General features: G+C 41.7%; 1 protein-coding gene across 15 annotated transcripts in view; it reads right to left on the bottom strand.

Annotated features, from left to right (window-relative positions):
* MYT1L (myelin transcription factor 1 like) overlaps window positions 1-15,769 on the bottom strand; it is a 383,199-nt gene that overhangs the window by 154,591 nt on the left and 212,839 nt on the right. For all 15 annotated transcript variants that reach the window (XM_032791093.2, XM_032791090.2, XM_032791100.2 and 12 more), the window contains exons 3-5: window positions 3,115-3,169; window positions 2,899-2,932; window positions 2,537-2,599 (exon numbers count right to left, since the gene is read on the bottom strand). In XM_032791093.2, the coding sequence (XP_032646984.1) occupies window positions 2,537-2,599; window positions 2,899-2,932; window positions 3,115-3,169 (152 nt within the window). The remainder of the gene's footprint in view (window positions 1-2,536; window positions 2,600-2,898; window positions 2,933-3,114; window positions 3,170-15,769) is intronic.

Raw genomic sequence — 15,769 nt, 5'->3', positions numbered from 1 at the left:
CCTTTCATTCATAATAATGAGCTGGTCTGCTATTGTGAATGGAAAGGTCATAACCTTATTAAACTCTAATCTGTAAGGCTAAATGAAATTGAGTTATGTTTCAGTGGAAATATACAAACCTCCTGAACATATGGAATTTTTAGAATTTTTGATTTTCTTTTACATAAAATGTTTATTTTCTTCCCCCATCCCGATAACAACCAAGATTGGGGAAGGGTTGAAACAAGAAAAATATTTTAAATTTTTTTAAAATTGTTTATTGATAAGATTTGATACAATAATTGAAAACTGATCTTTTCCGAACCAGAAGCCCTGTTGTAAACCCCAACAAAAATGGTTCCTAATAAAACTAATAGGAGATCTGCTAACTGAATATAATCTGAGTAGTGGATTGACAGTCAAGGTGTTAAAAAATTTAAAAAAAGAGAGAGAGACATTCTTTTGCTAATAGAAAAAAAGAGTTTTTGATACATTTCCAATTTTTCTGCTTTGTGAGTCCTCCCCAAAAATTTCCTTTAATTAGCAACTCTGAGATTCAGTCTGTTCATGTCTTGACACACCAGAATCATGTCAAGGAAGCAAAATCTAGAATTAATACTTCAAAACTGCACCTATCTTATCAAACTTTACAGCTATTCCCTGTGCTTTCCATCTGAAAAAGGATTATCACACACACACACAAAGGTACAGCAATTCAAAAGAGAATGCTGTGACTGTTCAAATGAAATTTCACTTGGAAATGATTTCCTTAGTTTGATTTCAGGAAATATGTTTTTTGAAAACTGCATCCAAATCGCATGAAATGCAAAGAAGTGCACTCGGTTAATTTTTGTTTCATTTCCTGTGGAGGACATTATAACTTTATTTAATTGTTGACTATTCATGGAATTTCTGAAGACAAAAAATGGAGTTTGGTGCCATTCCTTAATTACTATGAATTTATATGAAGAAAAGGAACAAAAGAAATGATACGTTTTGAAACTGGAAGTTCTAAATAGTCCTAAGGAAAATGATTTTTAATATTTCTGCTAAATTATCCAAATCTCTGATATAACTACAAAAATGAAGCTGCCTTTACTTTTATGGAAGACAACATGATTAGAGTAAGAAATCTGAATATGCTAATAAAGAAAACCAAAATGGTTAACTTTTCCTTTAAAACAGCGTTCAAAAGAATTTTTTACATATTTATCACATTTTATGGTATTAATTTAAAAAAAATATATTTGTGTAGACTTATAGGTCTTTGAAAAGATACTAAGATAGTAGAGTAGATTTATACATCTGCCTTACATCTCTGGTTCAAAAATGGAATTAGTTATTTTAGTTTAATCCCTAGTGGATATATGTATTTATTACAAAATATCCACTGAATTTGGCATGAAATGTTTATTCTTTAAATAACAATAGTTTCTTTATAATCTGACAACAATACAATTTACAAAAATCAATAATGAAAAAATACAAAAGTTTAGAACAATTTCATACTAGATTAAATAACTTGTTCCAGTTCAATAGAGAGAGGGCCAAAGTGTCAGCCATTTTGTCTTCTACATTGGTTGTCATATGAAACAAGTTAAATAAAATGTACTCCATATATAAGAAAAATTGATTTATTCACAAGCTTATGTACTAACGGGTAAATTTTCAAAATGTTGTACAAGAAATGCTTGAACAAACTGCATAAGAAACTAAAGTTGTTTCACTACATGTTCCACATGCTATTTTGAACATTTACACTGCAAATATAGAAATGTAAAGATTATATTCTAGATGACTTTCAGACACAGGTATACATAATGCAATCCTGCCTTGATGTGCTGTTAGCAATTAATAGCTAAACACATTCTCCTTCTGGAGATCTCTCCACTCACAGTTTAGGAGCTGAAGTAACAGTATTTACGACTATAGAATAATCATCTGAATTTCAAAGTCTCATTATTACGGATCTGTCTTAGACTTTGCCCTTTGAATCTAACCTCATCATTGAACTCTCTGTACTCAAAAGCTTATGTTTTCATTCCAGTTATGAACTACATTATATGACAAAAGTCACACTGGCACCAAAATGTCAATAAGGTCAAATTTTAATTTGCCACACATGAACTACAGAACTGCATACAAAAACTGAGAGAAGATGGGAAGCAGAAACAAGTGTTGTCAGCAAAACAATATTATAGATTTTGCAAGACATTCAAGGTTACTACCTATATGATTAGGATGCGTATAGAATTGTGGTAAGTTTGCAAAGAGAGTTTGGGACTTGTCCTCATTTGGATTGTTTTAGTTTTTAATTTACATTGTGCTTAAGTGTGATAGGACTGTTAAATATTTTGACCATCCTAACAAATGACATATATAAACGATAGAAATTAGTTGGAAAAAAGAAAGAGAAAAGAAAAAATGTATGAAATTGAACGGCTTCTAGAATATCCAATCCCTATTTTTTATCATTGGTTGGGTCATTAGCAAGGTCAAGTCAGATAACTTGTTTATCAAATCTCTTCACTATGGTAAAAAAAAATACAGATATTACCTTCTATGTCTTGCATATTTGCCACTAACATGACCACTGCCATCACAACCAGGAGTAGGACAGCTGCAAAAAGGAAAGAATTAATTATCTAGGTGCCGGTATGCTGCAGGAAGATTATACTAAAAGCAGGCAGTAGATATTACAGAGATGGAGGGCAACAAAGACAGAAAGAGAGAAATCAAATAAGTGAAGAGAAAAGAAGAGGGTATGCTTTTTATTAGCAAGTCTCAGGGGAATTAATTTCATCAGTGCAGCAGGGCATGAGCAAACCACCAATGAACTTGAAAGTGCATTATACCCATTAAAAGGCATGAATTTTCTAAATTGCTAATGGGGATACATTTTACACTCAGAGCACTAACCTGAACAGCTCTTGTATGGCTGGTTCCACAGGAACTGCAGAGAGATGGAAAATATATAAAAATTTATCATCTATTACAAGTACCCTTCTTCTACAGAAAATTACCAAAAAGGTTGTGTAAAAGCAAGGGTCAGAATGAATCGTGCAAAGAGATTCTAGAGGATGAAGGTCACCCTGAGCGGGGGCCTTGAGTGATTTACTGAAGCAAGAGACGTACCTCGAACACCTTTGGAGCGTGTGCGATGGCGCTTCTCGTCTGCATCCACCTCCATCTGGGAATAGATTAGCAGGCAGTCAATGTTCTTATCCTGCATGCACAGACTATCAATGCACAGACTGATACAGCCTCGTACACAATTTATTGGCAATATTTTAATTCCATTTTATCCTGTAAGGGAAATTGTACTTTAGAAAGGATTTTTTTAGAATCCTTATATTTATTTTAAAACAGAAATTGTATGGTGATTTTTGCTTTAATCAGTCTGCTTGCATGCCCTCTTTCATAATAGACTTTGTAAAACTGCAAGAGCAATAAATGTCCTCTATTTTTGAAAGGATTTTCTTGAGAGGAAACCCAGGTTACTTGGATATATTTTTTGCAACAAGGGCATAATAGATTTCTAAATAGTTTTAAACTAAGGTCAAGTAGCCCCATTTCATAGGTTGCCTTGTTACAGGTGACTTTAGAGTGGATAAATAGGGAATGAGAGAAAGGAAAAAAGAATGAGGTGAGGACAAAGAGACATGATTGGGACAATGCAAGTAAGGTAATACCTTTCATTGGACCAACTTATGTTGGTGGAAGATACAAGCTTTTGAACTACGCAGAGTTCTTCAGGTCTGTGAAGCTCAAAAGATTATATCTTCCACCAACAGAGGCTGGTTCAATAAAAGATACTACCTCACCACCATGTCTCTCTTATAACCTGGGACCAACATGGCTATAACATCGCGAACAACTATTTAATATGGATTTTGGTCTTTTCTTGATGTATCCCATTGATTAGGTAAATATTATCATGTCTAAATAAAGTGCTTAATTACTGCATGTGACTATATCTGACTCTTCATTTTATAAACAGGACTCCCATTGGGGTGACTAATTATGCAATAGTAAATATTGTGGCACTCTTATGGCTTCACTGGTCAGATATAGGGTTTTCCATAAGATCTGAGCTGGAAGCATAAACAATGACCTATATCAGTTTCAATATGCATTTGTGGCTTCTCCTAACCCTTCTATGCTCCAAATAGCATCTGATCCAATATATCTGCATTGGTCCCAATGGGTCTTCAAAAGGGCACTCATTCCAGTCTAAGAGTCGTTTTAATCCTCTTGGTCACAAATACAGATTTTACTGGAATTTGTTGAAACAAAGGCCATAACAGGGAAAAATATATTCCATCCTTGAGGTGCAAAGTCTGGTGCAGCAGCCTCCTGATATGTAGAGACACTGGGTACATAGACCCATGTAGGTCCACACATATAGGAGTGCTATTGTAAAGGTCACAAAGCAAAGCTTAGAAATCAGGGGCACTAAAGTGGATGCAGATAATCTCCACGGGGTTTGTTTTCCAAAGACCACACACAAAAATGGTTGTCAGTTTATGGTAATACTTTTGGATTGACAGTTGGGATTGCTGGTCTCAACTGTCTTATGCAAAAGCACAAGGATTTGTACCCATAATCTTTTCACTAAGGCTCAGATATGACCAAAGAATACCTTTAAATGTGGAAACCTCAGAAACACGGAATCATACGACTTGCAATTAATCCTTTACACACAACTCCACTAATTGTTATAGCAGATTATTATTATTATTATTTATTTGTATTCTCATATCGCCAAGGAGTCCATTGTGCTAGGCACTGTACAGACACAGAACAAAAAGTCAGTCTCCACCCTGAAGCGCTTACAGACTAAATACAAAAGCTGAGTGAACAATGATGGTAATTCCACAATTTTTTTGCGGGGAACGGCTTAGTTAGGAAAGGATAATCTTAATGGAAAGCAAGAGGGAACACTGAATGTAAAGGCTGGGGGTGGGCAGGAAAGGGGAGACGAAGAGACTATGAGGGAATGGGAAGGGAGAGGGTTAGATCAAAAAGCCAACCAGCACAGGGCAAAGGAAGTCCTGTCAAAACTGTAGAAAGTTCTCCAAAAGACCTCTGCTTTGGCTGCTTCTGTCCCTACCGGATGGAGTCTCTGGCTGGCTCCTCTTTGCAGCTTTCTCCCAAGCCCACATGGCAGGGGCAGAGGAGACACCACCTGGGATCCAATGTCTCTAGAGTTAGGGGAGTCACCACTGGACCGTTCTGAGTCCAGAAGGGCTGCATGGGGGAGGTGGTCCAGTTGGACTCCATTTCCCTCCTCCTGCCTGCCAATGCAACAGTCCTGCTTTGGCTGCTTCTGTCCTCATAGACTTGAGTGTCTGGCTGAGACGAGGGCAATCAGCACATGACAGTGGGCTAGGTCTCCCCCTCCTGTGCTAAAACCCACAGGAAGTAACTCAGGGCAGGAAAAATCAGTGAGGATCCTTTCATGGAGCTCCCCATAATCATTTTACCTGCAGGGAAGGGACTGCTCCTGCACTGAGTAGGATCTGGAGCCTACCCAGAAACTGGGATCTGTGGAAGGGAAGTGCCATCCTCACAGAGGCTCTGTACCTCACCTGGTTAGCTCCTCAGGTCCCAGGCAGTGTGGTTCAATACCTCCTCCTAGGAAAGACCCTTTAAATTTAGGGACTTATTCTGCAGCAAAGCGTCAAAATTAGGAATTCAATCCTAAGCTTTGGACTCTCTGTAGGACTGGAGAGAAGACAATGTTCATTCACCCCAGCCCTCCAGCCCCTGCTCAGCCTTTCTGAGGTCCTGGGAAAGGCAAGATAGTGCTACAAAGGCAGCTGAACTCCATTTCAAACAGGAGACATCAGAACTGTTTGTGTGTCATTCACGTATTGATTTGGTGACACAATCCCTTCCCAGCATCTGGCCCTGCATGATGAGTTAAAGGGGGACAGTGATCAGTTAGTTATGTTGCTAACACCTTTGGGAGAAAACTCACTTAATTCTAAGTCTGTCCTTGACAGGATGATTTCTGACCCCATTTTTTATAAACGTGGCATGCATATCACTGGAGGGAAAACAGCCTTGTTTGTGACTGTTCCGTGTAATCTAGATACCACCTTTTTCATACCATAGCATGGAACAGCCTGTTTGGCATATCACAAAAATCCATCACATGTGCCACATTCTTTTCACTTCACTGACAAGAAAACAACATACTGCAAAGGCCCAGAAGTGGAATTACCTGACTAGCAGCCTATGTGTGGTAATGTTTGGAAAACATTATCTGGCATAATCAACTGTGGAATAATCTGTTGAATTAGCTGTTATGATCTTAGCCTGATAATACAGACATAAATGTGCTTCATATAGTGGTAATCCCAGTTAAGATGATATTCTGTGTAAATTCAGGTGCAGGACAAGGAAGAGGTTGGTTTGCTCATGTTTGCCAACCAAATTAGCTACCTTGATTCAAGAAACTCATGTGTATCTCTAACCCCAGATACAGCTGCATATATATCTAACCACACTGAAGAGGAGGACCACAAATTTGGAAAATTGTCCATAGGTGAGGTCCACAATACTCAGGTCCAACGAGGACTTGAAATGAGACCCAATGCACTTGCTCATGAATCCACAGTTCTCCTGAAAGGAAGATTTTACTTAAAGGGCCAAATTGTGATCCCATCCCAGTGCAGGTACCTAATGTCTGATGATGCGGGAACTGGTGGAGGGGGAGAAGGCAGACTGTTATAGAGTGCCCACACAACCATGTTCAACTTTTCTATGTAGATGGTGTTACAGCAAGTGAGCAGTCACAGAAGTAATGTACCTGTCTTCCTAGCCATATATGGCTTTGGGGGCAGAATTCAGTTCTTCTTGGAGAATCCCTAAGCAATGCCCATTTCCTCAGGTTTTGTTAGAGATAGAAGGAAAGGATTTTGGCCTTAACGAGCAGGAAGGAGTTCATCTCAGGAGCCCTACTTTCTACACAACATTTACATTCCATGACATGTACTTACATTTTCATGGAAAATTGGGCCACCTTCTCTGGAGAAAGGAGGATTATGGCTTGGCTGACAAATCAGCTAGAACAGTTAGGAGTAAAGCTGGGTAGGAAATGGTTTTCCAGTCCCATGAAAAGTTCTGAGATTTCAAAATTTTTCCCATTTTGAACTGAGATGAACCCCATAGTCTTTCAACATTTCTATCAGAATAGCCAAATAGCCCAATGATTAGGCCACTCACCTGGGGTGTGGGACACTGGATGGGGCGGTTGCCCCTCACTGGTAGAAAAGGGGTTAAAGGTAGCCCTAGGAGGCTGCGCCAGAGGCAGCCAATCAGAGAAGGGCTGAAAGGAGTAGCCAATCAGGGCAAAGCAGGCCCATACAAAAAGCAATTGCAGGGCAGAGGAAGGCAATTCTCTGCTGGGAACCCAGGGAGGAAGGATTGTGTCAACTAATAAAATGCATTTTTTCAGATTAAATAAACTCCTGCATTCACACAAACAGAGAAACTAGGGCTAGAAAACACCTATTAAGTCATATAAATATATGCCCCCACTTTATTTCCTACATATATTATCTAGTGCTTTGTCCAGTCTAATCTTCAAAGCCTCAATGAATGGAACTTCCATTGCTTCTCTTATTTCAGGGCAGAAAGTAAGATGTAAAACCACATGCTAATACATCTCATTCAAAAATGTCTACATATTCCCAAAAGGCTTTTTTTAAAAACATATTTGGCAAATGATTAGCTCATGAGCAGTTAGTGTCATGATATTTTGAATAAGTTTTTAAAAATTGGATACTTTTGGGGAATTCCTGGCCCTAATGTGTCAACTGCAGTTTTATTATTAACTTCAATGGGGCCAGGGCTTAACCCTCTTTATCTTTAATATCTTTTTTTGGCAAAGTCCAGTTTAATAAGGATTAGCATTTAGCATACTGACCTCTACTGTGAAGTAACAAACAAACTATTATTTCCAGAGAGCACTATGCAATTGTCAAAAGAGACCCACATCCTGAATTTGTGCTTGAAACTATATGAAATACGCATTCTACCGACTAAATTCATACACATCTCAGGAACCACTGTGTGTTCGTTAGGTACATATAACCCTTAAGTCAGTAGGAGTTATATTCTGTTTTGAAATTACATGACATGGTCCATAAAGGGGAATCCCAATAAGGAGATGAAAGGCACTTCAATGAAAGAAGCAGATGGGGAAAAAAAAAACCCAGTGAAACTAAACTAAAATTAATCTCAGAATTTATCACAAACAGGGCAAAAGTCTGATCTCAACTATAGCATTATAAATCTGGACAAACTCTATGGAGTTATTCAGATGTACAGAAATGTAATACAATATAGTTTGGCTGTAAAACTCCACAGTGCTCTAAGTTCCACAGCAGCCCAGTATTTTAAAGAGAGGGACTCTTAAATAATAGTTTGGCCAAATTCTGCAGGCAGATTTATACCTACGTCTGAGGCCCTTCACAGAAATGATACCAGTGGGCAGAAGGGAAAAAATGGAGTGAGGTTCCTGAGAAATAGAAAAAAAGGATTAAGTTGCACCTAATTCTGCCCTCAGATACACATGCACAACTCCCACCTGCTTCAGTGGGATTTACCCGTATACCTGACTGCACAATCCAGCAACATGTGCCTGATCTAAAGCCCATAGAAGTCAATGTAAAGATTCCCACTGATTTCACTGGCCTTGGAAACAGTCCCTAATTGCATAAATTTTATGCTAAAATTGCCAGCATAGTTTAAATCACCCACAATCATCAGTAGTGGGGGTTGAAGGCTGGGTTGACAGCAATGTATGACCCTTAATGTATGCCTTAATAATCATGGTTTTGCATCTTTCACTTGCATCCTTCCCAAGAACTTTAAAATGGCAAGAGGGAATGGGGCATAACTATATATCTGTTGTCAGCACATAAAATTAGCTTCTAATATCTCAACTCCCTTAACTAAATAACATAAGAAAGGTCATGCCACAGCAGAATAAAGTCCTGTCTTGGTCACTATCTTGTTTCTGACAGTGATCAAAGTTTCAAAAATATATAATGAACACTTGGTAATCATGTTACACTGTACGTTGGAGCAGATGTTTCTTCATCTTCCAAACTGGTTATCAAACTATGCCCTGAAGCATGAGAATTGATAGACAAACACTGCTTTTTTTTATTCCAGCTATTGTAACTGTATATGATATTCATATGAAATATCTATTTTCAATGTACTAAACTATTTACTTCAATAATTAATATCCCACAGCAGCTAGTTCCACAGATCAATTCTATATATTTAATGAAATGTACTACACTTAAAATTGTTAAATGGGTTACAGTGACTACATGATATTTTCCAATTCCCAAACCCAAAGTGATCTCTCAGCTGAACAGAGGGGAAGATTGATGGGTGCTGACTCTCCCGGACACCAAAAAAAGGGAGATTCTGAGAAACTGCTGCACAGCAGGTGATGGGACTGTGAATGAGAACAAGGAAGAGAATCCTTATCTGGTAGGTCCTGAACAAGTGGAACATGACCTCTAGGGAAAGGTTAAAAAAATTGGGCATGTTTAGTCTTGAAAAAAGAAGACTGAGAGGGGACTTAATAACAGTCTTCAGATATGTTATGGAGAGTTATAAAGAGGATAGTGATCAGTTATTCTCCATGTCCACTGAAGGTAGGACAAGAAGTGATTGGCTTAATCTGGAGCAAGGAAAATTTAGGTTAGATATTTGGAAAAAACAATTAACTATAAGGATAGTTGAGTACTGAAATAGGTTACCAAGGGAGGTTGTGGAATCCCCATCCACAGAGGTTCTTAACAGGTTAGACACATACCTGTCAGGGATGGTCTAGGATCAGTGATTCTCAACTTATTTAATCAGGTCTCCCTTCTTTGTGTTTGTAGTCATTTATGCCCCTGCCCCCACATGCAGGTACATATGCCATCATCCAGCTCTGAAGGCAGAGCAGAGAGCAGCAGCTGCTGGCTGGGCACCCAGCTCTGAATGAAGTGCTGCACCAGCAGAGGCACAGAAGGGTGGCAATGTGACAGCAGACTTAGTGCCCCATTGTCACCCTTCCTTCTATGCTGCTGCTACTGCCAGTCCAGTGCTGACAGCCAGAGACCTGCTGCCTCCAGGTGAAAGATTGGGAGCGGGAAAGGAGTACAGCCTAAGTCTGGGCTGCCTCCTGGTGAGGGATTGGGGGGAAGGGAAGTCTGAGCAGTGAGCTCTACCTAACCTCTTTAACCCTGCCTCCCAAGGCTGACAGCCAGAGCTCCCTGGGGAGGTCTGTCCCATAGTTTGAGAACTACTGTTCTAGATAATATTTAGTCCTGCCTCAATGCAGGGGACTGGGCTAGATGACCTATCAAAGTCTCTCCCAGTCCTACATTTCTATGATTCTATGATTCAGTGATACACACTACACACTGGACATTTTCTGTTTAAACAGAAATAAACTATACAACCCTGTAAAAGACATTTAATGTAATTCAATCTACTACCAACTCAGTTATGGGAGCTACAAGGTAAGAAACTGGATTTAAAAACTGGCCAACAGGTACATTCAAATGGCTTGAGGAAGAGGTGGCTTGGGGAAGAGGAAGGGAAGGGGGCTGTAGCACCGAATAGGTGGAGCAAAAATTATGTCCACAAAGGATGTAATGCCCTCAAAGGGCTGGGAGGAGTGTGCTCAGGATCTCCCTGTGAGTCTTTGAGTTATGTAGCACTTTCAGTGGCACTAGCAAATTTTCCCTCCCCTCTCCCACCTTGTGATCAGGGTGTATAAACAGCTGGGCAATGGATATCTCCTGCACAGAGGCATTCGGGGGAGAAGGGGCCTCTGTGCAGCCTCTGCTCCCCAAACCCAGGTGCACCCTTTGTATGGACAGCTGAGGTTTAACTCAAAGACTTCATAGTCCCTTTATCAAGTAAAACAAGACAATTTTATAAAATAATTAACAGGATAGTTTTTCCCCAGGAAAACTCCAGCGTATAATCAAGGCATTTTTATAACGGAGATCCAGAGGGAGTTTTGCAAGGATAAACAATTTGAATTCCAGTGCATATTTTACAAAGGGATAGAACAAGCACAGGATTAGAATGTCTGTAGAAAGTAAGTTACTCCTCTCCCCTATTCTCCCTGTGATGTGCACGAAGAACTTTTATTAACATCAGGGAGAACCCTGGCTGCTGAGGAGACTATGCCTTTAGGACTTGCTCTCTAATTTTGGGCAAAATCCACTCCCTCCTCCATTATAAGGGGCATTTGAAGGTGAAGAGGGCAGGTTAAGGGAACGAAGACTTCAGCCAAATCTGGCAAGTCCTAGAAGGACATGATGAACACAGTTTAGGAGATGTCCTCTGCCTTCTGCTGATCTTACAGGTATCCCCTCCCTGTGGAAAAAGTGAGGTTCAGTGGCTTTTCAGAGGAGTGGCTCCATAAGGTATTGTCCACCAATGGCTCTGTGGACTTTGAAGCAGAAATTGTTGTGAAACTTCATGCTGCTCATTTTAGCATTCAATATATATATCTTCTACATCTGCCAATGTGATGGAGGAAAATGCAGTGTGCAGGATTGGTCAAGGAGCCAATAGTAATATGTTTTTTCGGGGATCCATACCATGAGAGGTAATAAATATAAATAAAAGCATAATTCGGAGCACACTTTGCTACTTCAAAGGGGGTGTATACTGTCCAACTTAAAACACGTGTGGACCTCAACAGCAATTACATACAAAAGTCAATGGCACTCCGTATCAAAATATCAACTCCAAAAGATTAACACAGACCTGCACCTGACCTTTGGCATAAGGATGAGAAAAAGCATGCAACTAAAACAGGAAGTGTCAAGCCCTGGTGACAATTTGCTAACATGTCCCAAAACGAAATACATACAATCATGGATTTGTCTCAGATGATAAAAGTTTAATTTTCTAATTCTGAATTTGAACCCTAACAACGTTGTAAATCCTACCAGTGAACAAGAAAACAAATAATTCAATTCATTGCAAGCCTTAATATACCCATGGAGATTATAGCAGAGAGTTAGCCTAAAAAGTACTTTCAAAATCACAAACAGGCAGCAGAAAATTTGAACTTCTGAGAACAAAGTCAATGGAGCTGACTGGTGTCCAAATGAGGAAATCAGAATGGATTTTGGGCCTCTCTTATTGTTATGGTTTATTTTAAGCTGAAGTGCCAACCTGGTTTGATTAACTTTGAACCAAATCTGAGTAGAAGGGGTATGTAAGGGTCCAGTGCTGGGGCTCGTCACTCTCAGGCGCGGTAGGGAGCCAGGGAGCCTCCCTACAGGCAGCAATCCGTCCAGGGCCTAGACACCTCAGCAGGCTGCAGGAGCTGAGCAAACAAATAGTCTCTAGGAGCCTAGGCCCTGGGTCAGGGCCGGGCAGTAAGCAGTTCAGCGCTTAGGCCTGACAGCAGGCGGAGCAAACACAGAGTCTCTAAGCCCGGCCCTGGAGCAGGGCGGGGCAATAAGCAGTTCAAGCTCAGCTCCTTCAGCAAGGGGCTGAGCAGCAGTTCAAAACAGTGAGTCTATAAGGCCCAAGCCCTGGCTCAGGGCGGGCAACCAACAGGTACAGAGCTCAGACTCTCAGGCAGGGGCTGAGCAGCAGTTTAAGCCATAAGTCTATAAAGAAGGCCTCCTCAGGCCAGGGGGAGGGGGAGTCTCCCATGCTTGGAAGGGTGGCAGGGGGAGCGCAGGCCGTCCCACTCCACTGCGTTCCAGCCCGGGGCCCTAGCAGCGGCCAAACTCGCTGCTGTCCGTGGGGATCCTGGCCGCAACACACTGACATGGGTTCGGGCTCTTTGGGAGCCAAACCAGGGTCGGTCACCCCCGGGCCATTTCCGATCTCCCCCTCTCTAGGTACCTGTGCTTTGCCGGCATCCTCCGGCGGGTCCCAGACCATGGGTTCCTCTGGATACTGGGCACAGGGAAGCTCAGGCAGCTCCTCTGGATACCGGGCGCGGGGAAGCTCAGGCCAGCGTTCCTCTGGGTACCGGGCACGGGGCAGGTCAGGCCAGCGCTCCTCCAGGTACCGGGCACGGGGCAGGTCAGGTCAGCGCTCCTCCGGATAGTGAGCACAGGGCAGGCTGGGCCCGGCGGGAGCTCGGGCGCCAGCATCTGTCCTCTCCAGCAGTCTGCCGCCAACTAAGCGCTGAGGCCAGGCTTTTATACTTCCTGTCCCGCTCCTTGACTTCCGGGGGGCAGGGACAGGCGGCAGTGGCTCCACTCACTGAGGCACCTGTTCTGGCTCGTCCCTCTCAGGCGCGGCAGGGAGCCAGGGTGCCTCCCTACAGGGTATCATACTATGGATGAATGGCAGGGCTGGCCTTACCATGAGGCGAACTGAGGTGGCTGCCTCAGGTTTCAGATTCAGGGGGAGGGTGCACCACTAGGACCCAGAGTGTAGAGAATTGTGTCTGCTGCTGGTGCATATGTATTCTCTCTGCTCTAGATGCACTGAGATGGTGGAGTGCTGTGCTGGAGGAAGGAGGGCACAAGAGACATAACAGGAGGCAGGAAAAAAGGTGAGAGGGAATAAGAGAAAGCAGCAGGAGCTGAAGGGAGAGAAAGGAGGAGGAGCCTTTTATGTACCTCTCTGGCACCCCCATTAGCCCAGGCTGATTAACACCAGCTTCTCAGGGAGCTTTCTGTTTCCTGCTGCTTCCCTGAACGCCCTTGAGGAGAACAGGCAGTCAACTGAAGTAGTAGGAGCCAGTTAGGCCCTTAACTTGCTGATATCTTCCCTCACTCAGGCCCTGCTACCAGCCTGCTTATTTGTCCCCTTCAACTGAGTGAGAGCCACTATAGCTGGCACAGAACAGTAGTCATGAGTGAAAGAAGAAAACACCCCTCTGGGGCAGCACTCAGAAAGAGAAAGAAAGAAAAGGAAGCTTTTCTATCTAATCAGGAAAGTGCTCTCCTGAGATACACATACATAAATGTTCACAGTGAGCCTTCCAGCCCCATTGAGGATGTGAATGATGAGGAGATGCCTGAACTTCCAGTTAGTCAGAGTGCAGGTGACCTGTCAGCTACTGCAGGGTACATATCTCCATCTCAAATGGATGTAACCATGCACATTCCTGAAGAAAAATGTAGATCAGAGAAGTGTGTGGTGGAGGCGCAAGAAACAGCTGCTGCTGAGTTTAGCTCCTTAAGTCTAGATGATCCAGGACTGTGGACCCACTTAAGCAGTAGCCTAAATGACTTCCTTTCACTTCCTTGTACAGCAAGTGAAAAACTTCATGTTCCCCAAAGACAATGAAAATAGACGTTTCCATCCAACACATTACTGGCGTGAAATCCCCAATGCTGACAAAGTGGAGAGGCCATGGCTTACGCACTCAAAAACCCAGAATGTTGCATACTGTATTTGTTGCAAACTCTTCGAGTCCAATGTTCCAGCCACATTGGTTTCTACAGGAAAAAGGACCGGAAAAATCTGGCTAGAAATCTGTCATGCCATGAGAAGGCAGCAAATCACCAGAGCTTGAGATGAGACTAAGGTTAAAGGCCATCAAACATGATCAGCATCAAGAGAAGATTGCATCAGAGTTTCTTTACTGGCAAAATGTTCTGAAAAGGATCATTGCCATTGTGAGAATGCTTGCTACCAAAATCTAGCACTGAGTGGCACTTCAGACCAGCTGTATGTGCCAAACAATGGAAACTTCCTTAAAATTGTGGAGCTGATGGCTGAGTTTGATGCTGTACTCCAGGAGCATCTAAGAAGAGTCACCACCCAAGAAATGTACACACACCACTACCTTGGAAAAACAATTCAAAATGAGATCATACAGTTACTGGCAACAAAAGTCAAACAGAAGATTGTGGCAGATCTGAAGTCAGCAAGATATTACTCTGTTATTCTGGACTGCACACCTGACATCAGCCATATGGAACAAATGACTTTAATGGTGTGTTTTGTAACAACAACAGAACCGAGTGAAAATGTCCCTGCAATGGTGACTGTCAGAGAGCATTTTCTAGAATTTATTGACATTGATGATACTACAGGAGCTGGTATGACAAATGTGCTTCTTAAAAAGCTGGAAGATACGGGAATTGCGATAGCTGACATGAGAGGTCAGGGCTATGATAATGATGCCAACATGAGAGGAAAGAACAGAGGAGTGCAGACACGGATCTGAGAGTTAAACCCTCAAGCTTTTTTTGTCCCATGCAGTTCTCATTCACTGAACTTGGTGGTCAGTGATGCAGCATCAGCTTCTAGTGAGGCTGCTGAATTTTTTAATGTAATTCAAAGCATCTATGTATTTTTCTCTGCATCAACTCATCAATGGCAAATTTTGAAGCAACATCTTGGAACATCCTCTCTGACACTGAAACCACTGAATGACACATGATGGGAAAGTTGAGTGGAGGAAAAAAAGCCTATCAAATACCAAATTGGGAAGATAGATGATGCCATAGTTGCCATTATGGAGGATAATACTATGACAAGAACTGTTCGTGGGAGAACAGTGGCAAAGGGAAATGAAATCACCAAAAACATACATAACTTCAAATTTCTGTGTGGCTTAGTGTTGTGGCATGACACACTATTTGAAATAAATGTTGTAAACAAGGTGCTGACCTTCATGTATCTGGAGCAATGGAATAACTGGACAAAGCAAACTCATACCTACAGTCTTACCAGTCAGATGAGGGATTTCAAAACGTTCTGAAGAGTGCACAGAAGTTGGCAGAGGAACTTCACAGTGAAGCTATTTTCCCACTCATTCAAGAAT

This window comes from Chelonoidis abingdonii, chromosome 3, assembly GCF_003597395.2.
Source record: "Chelonoidis abingdonii isolate Lonesome George chromosome 3, CheloAbing_2.0, whole genome shotgun sequence".
Lineage (NCBI taxonomy): Eukaryota > Metazoa > Chordata > Testudines > Testudinidae > Chelonoidis > Chelonoidis abingdonii.
The sequence above is the reverse complement of the archived record's forward strand: the minus strand, read 5'-3'. Positions and strand labels throughout refer to the sequence as shown.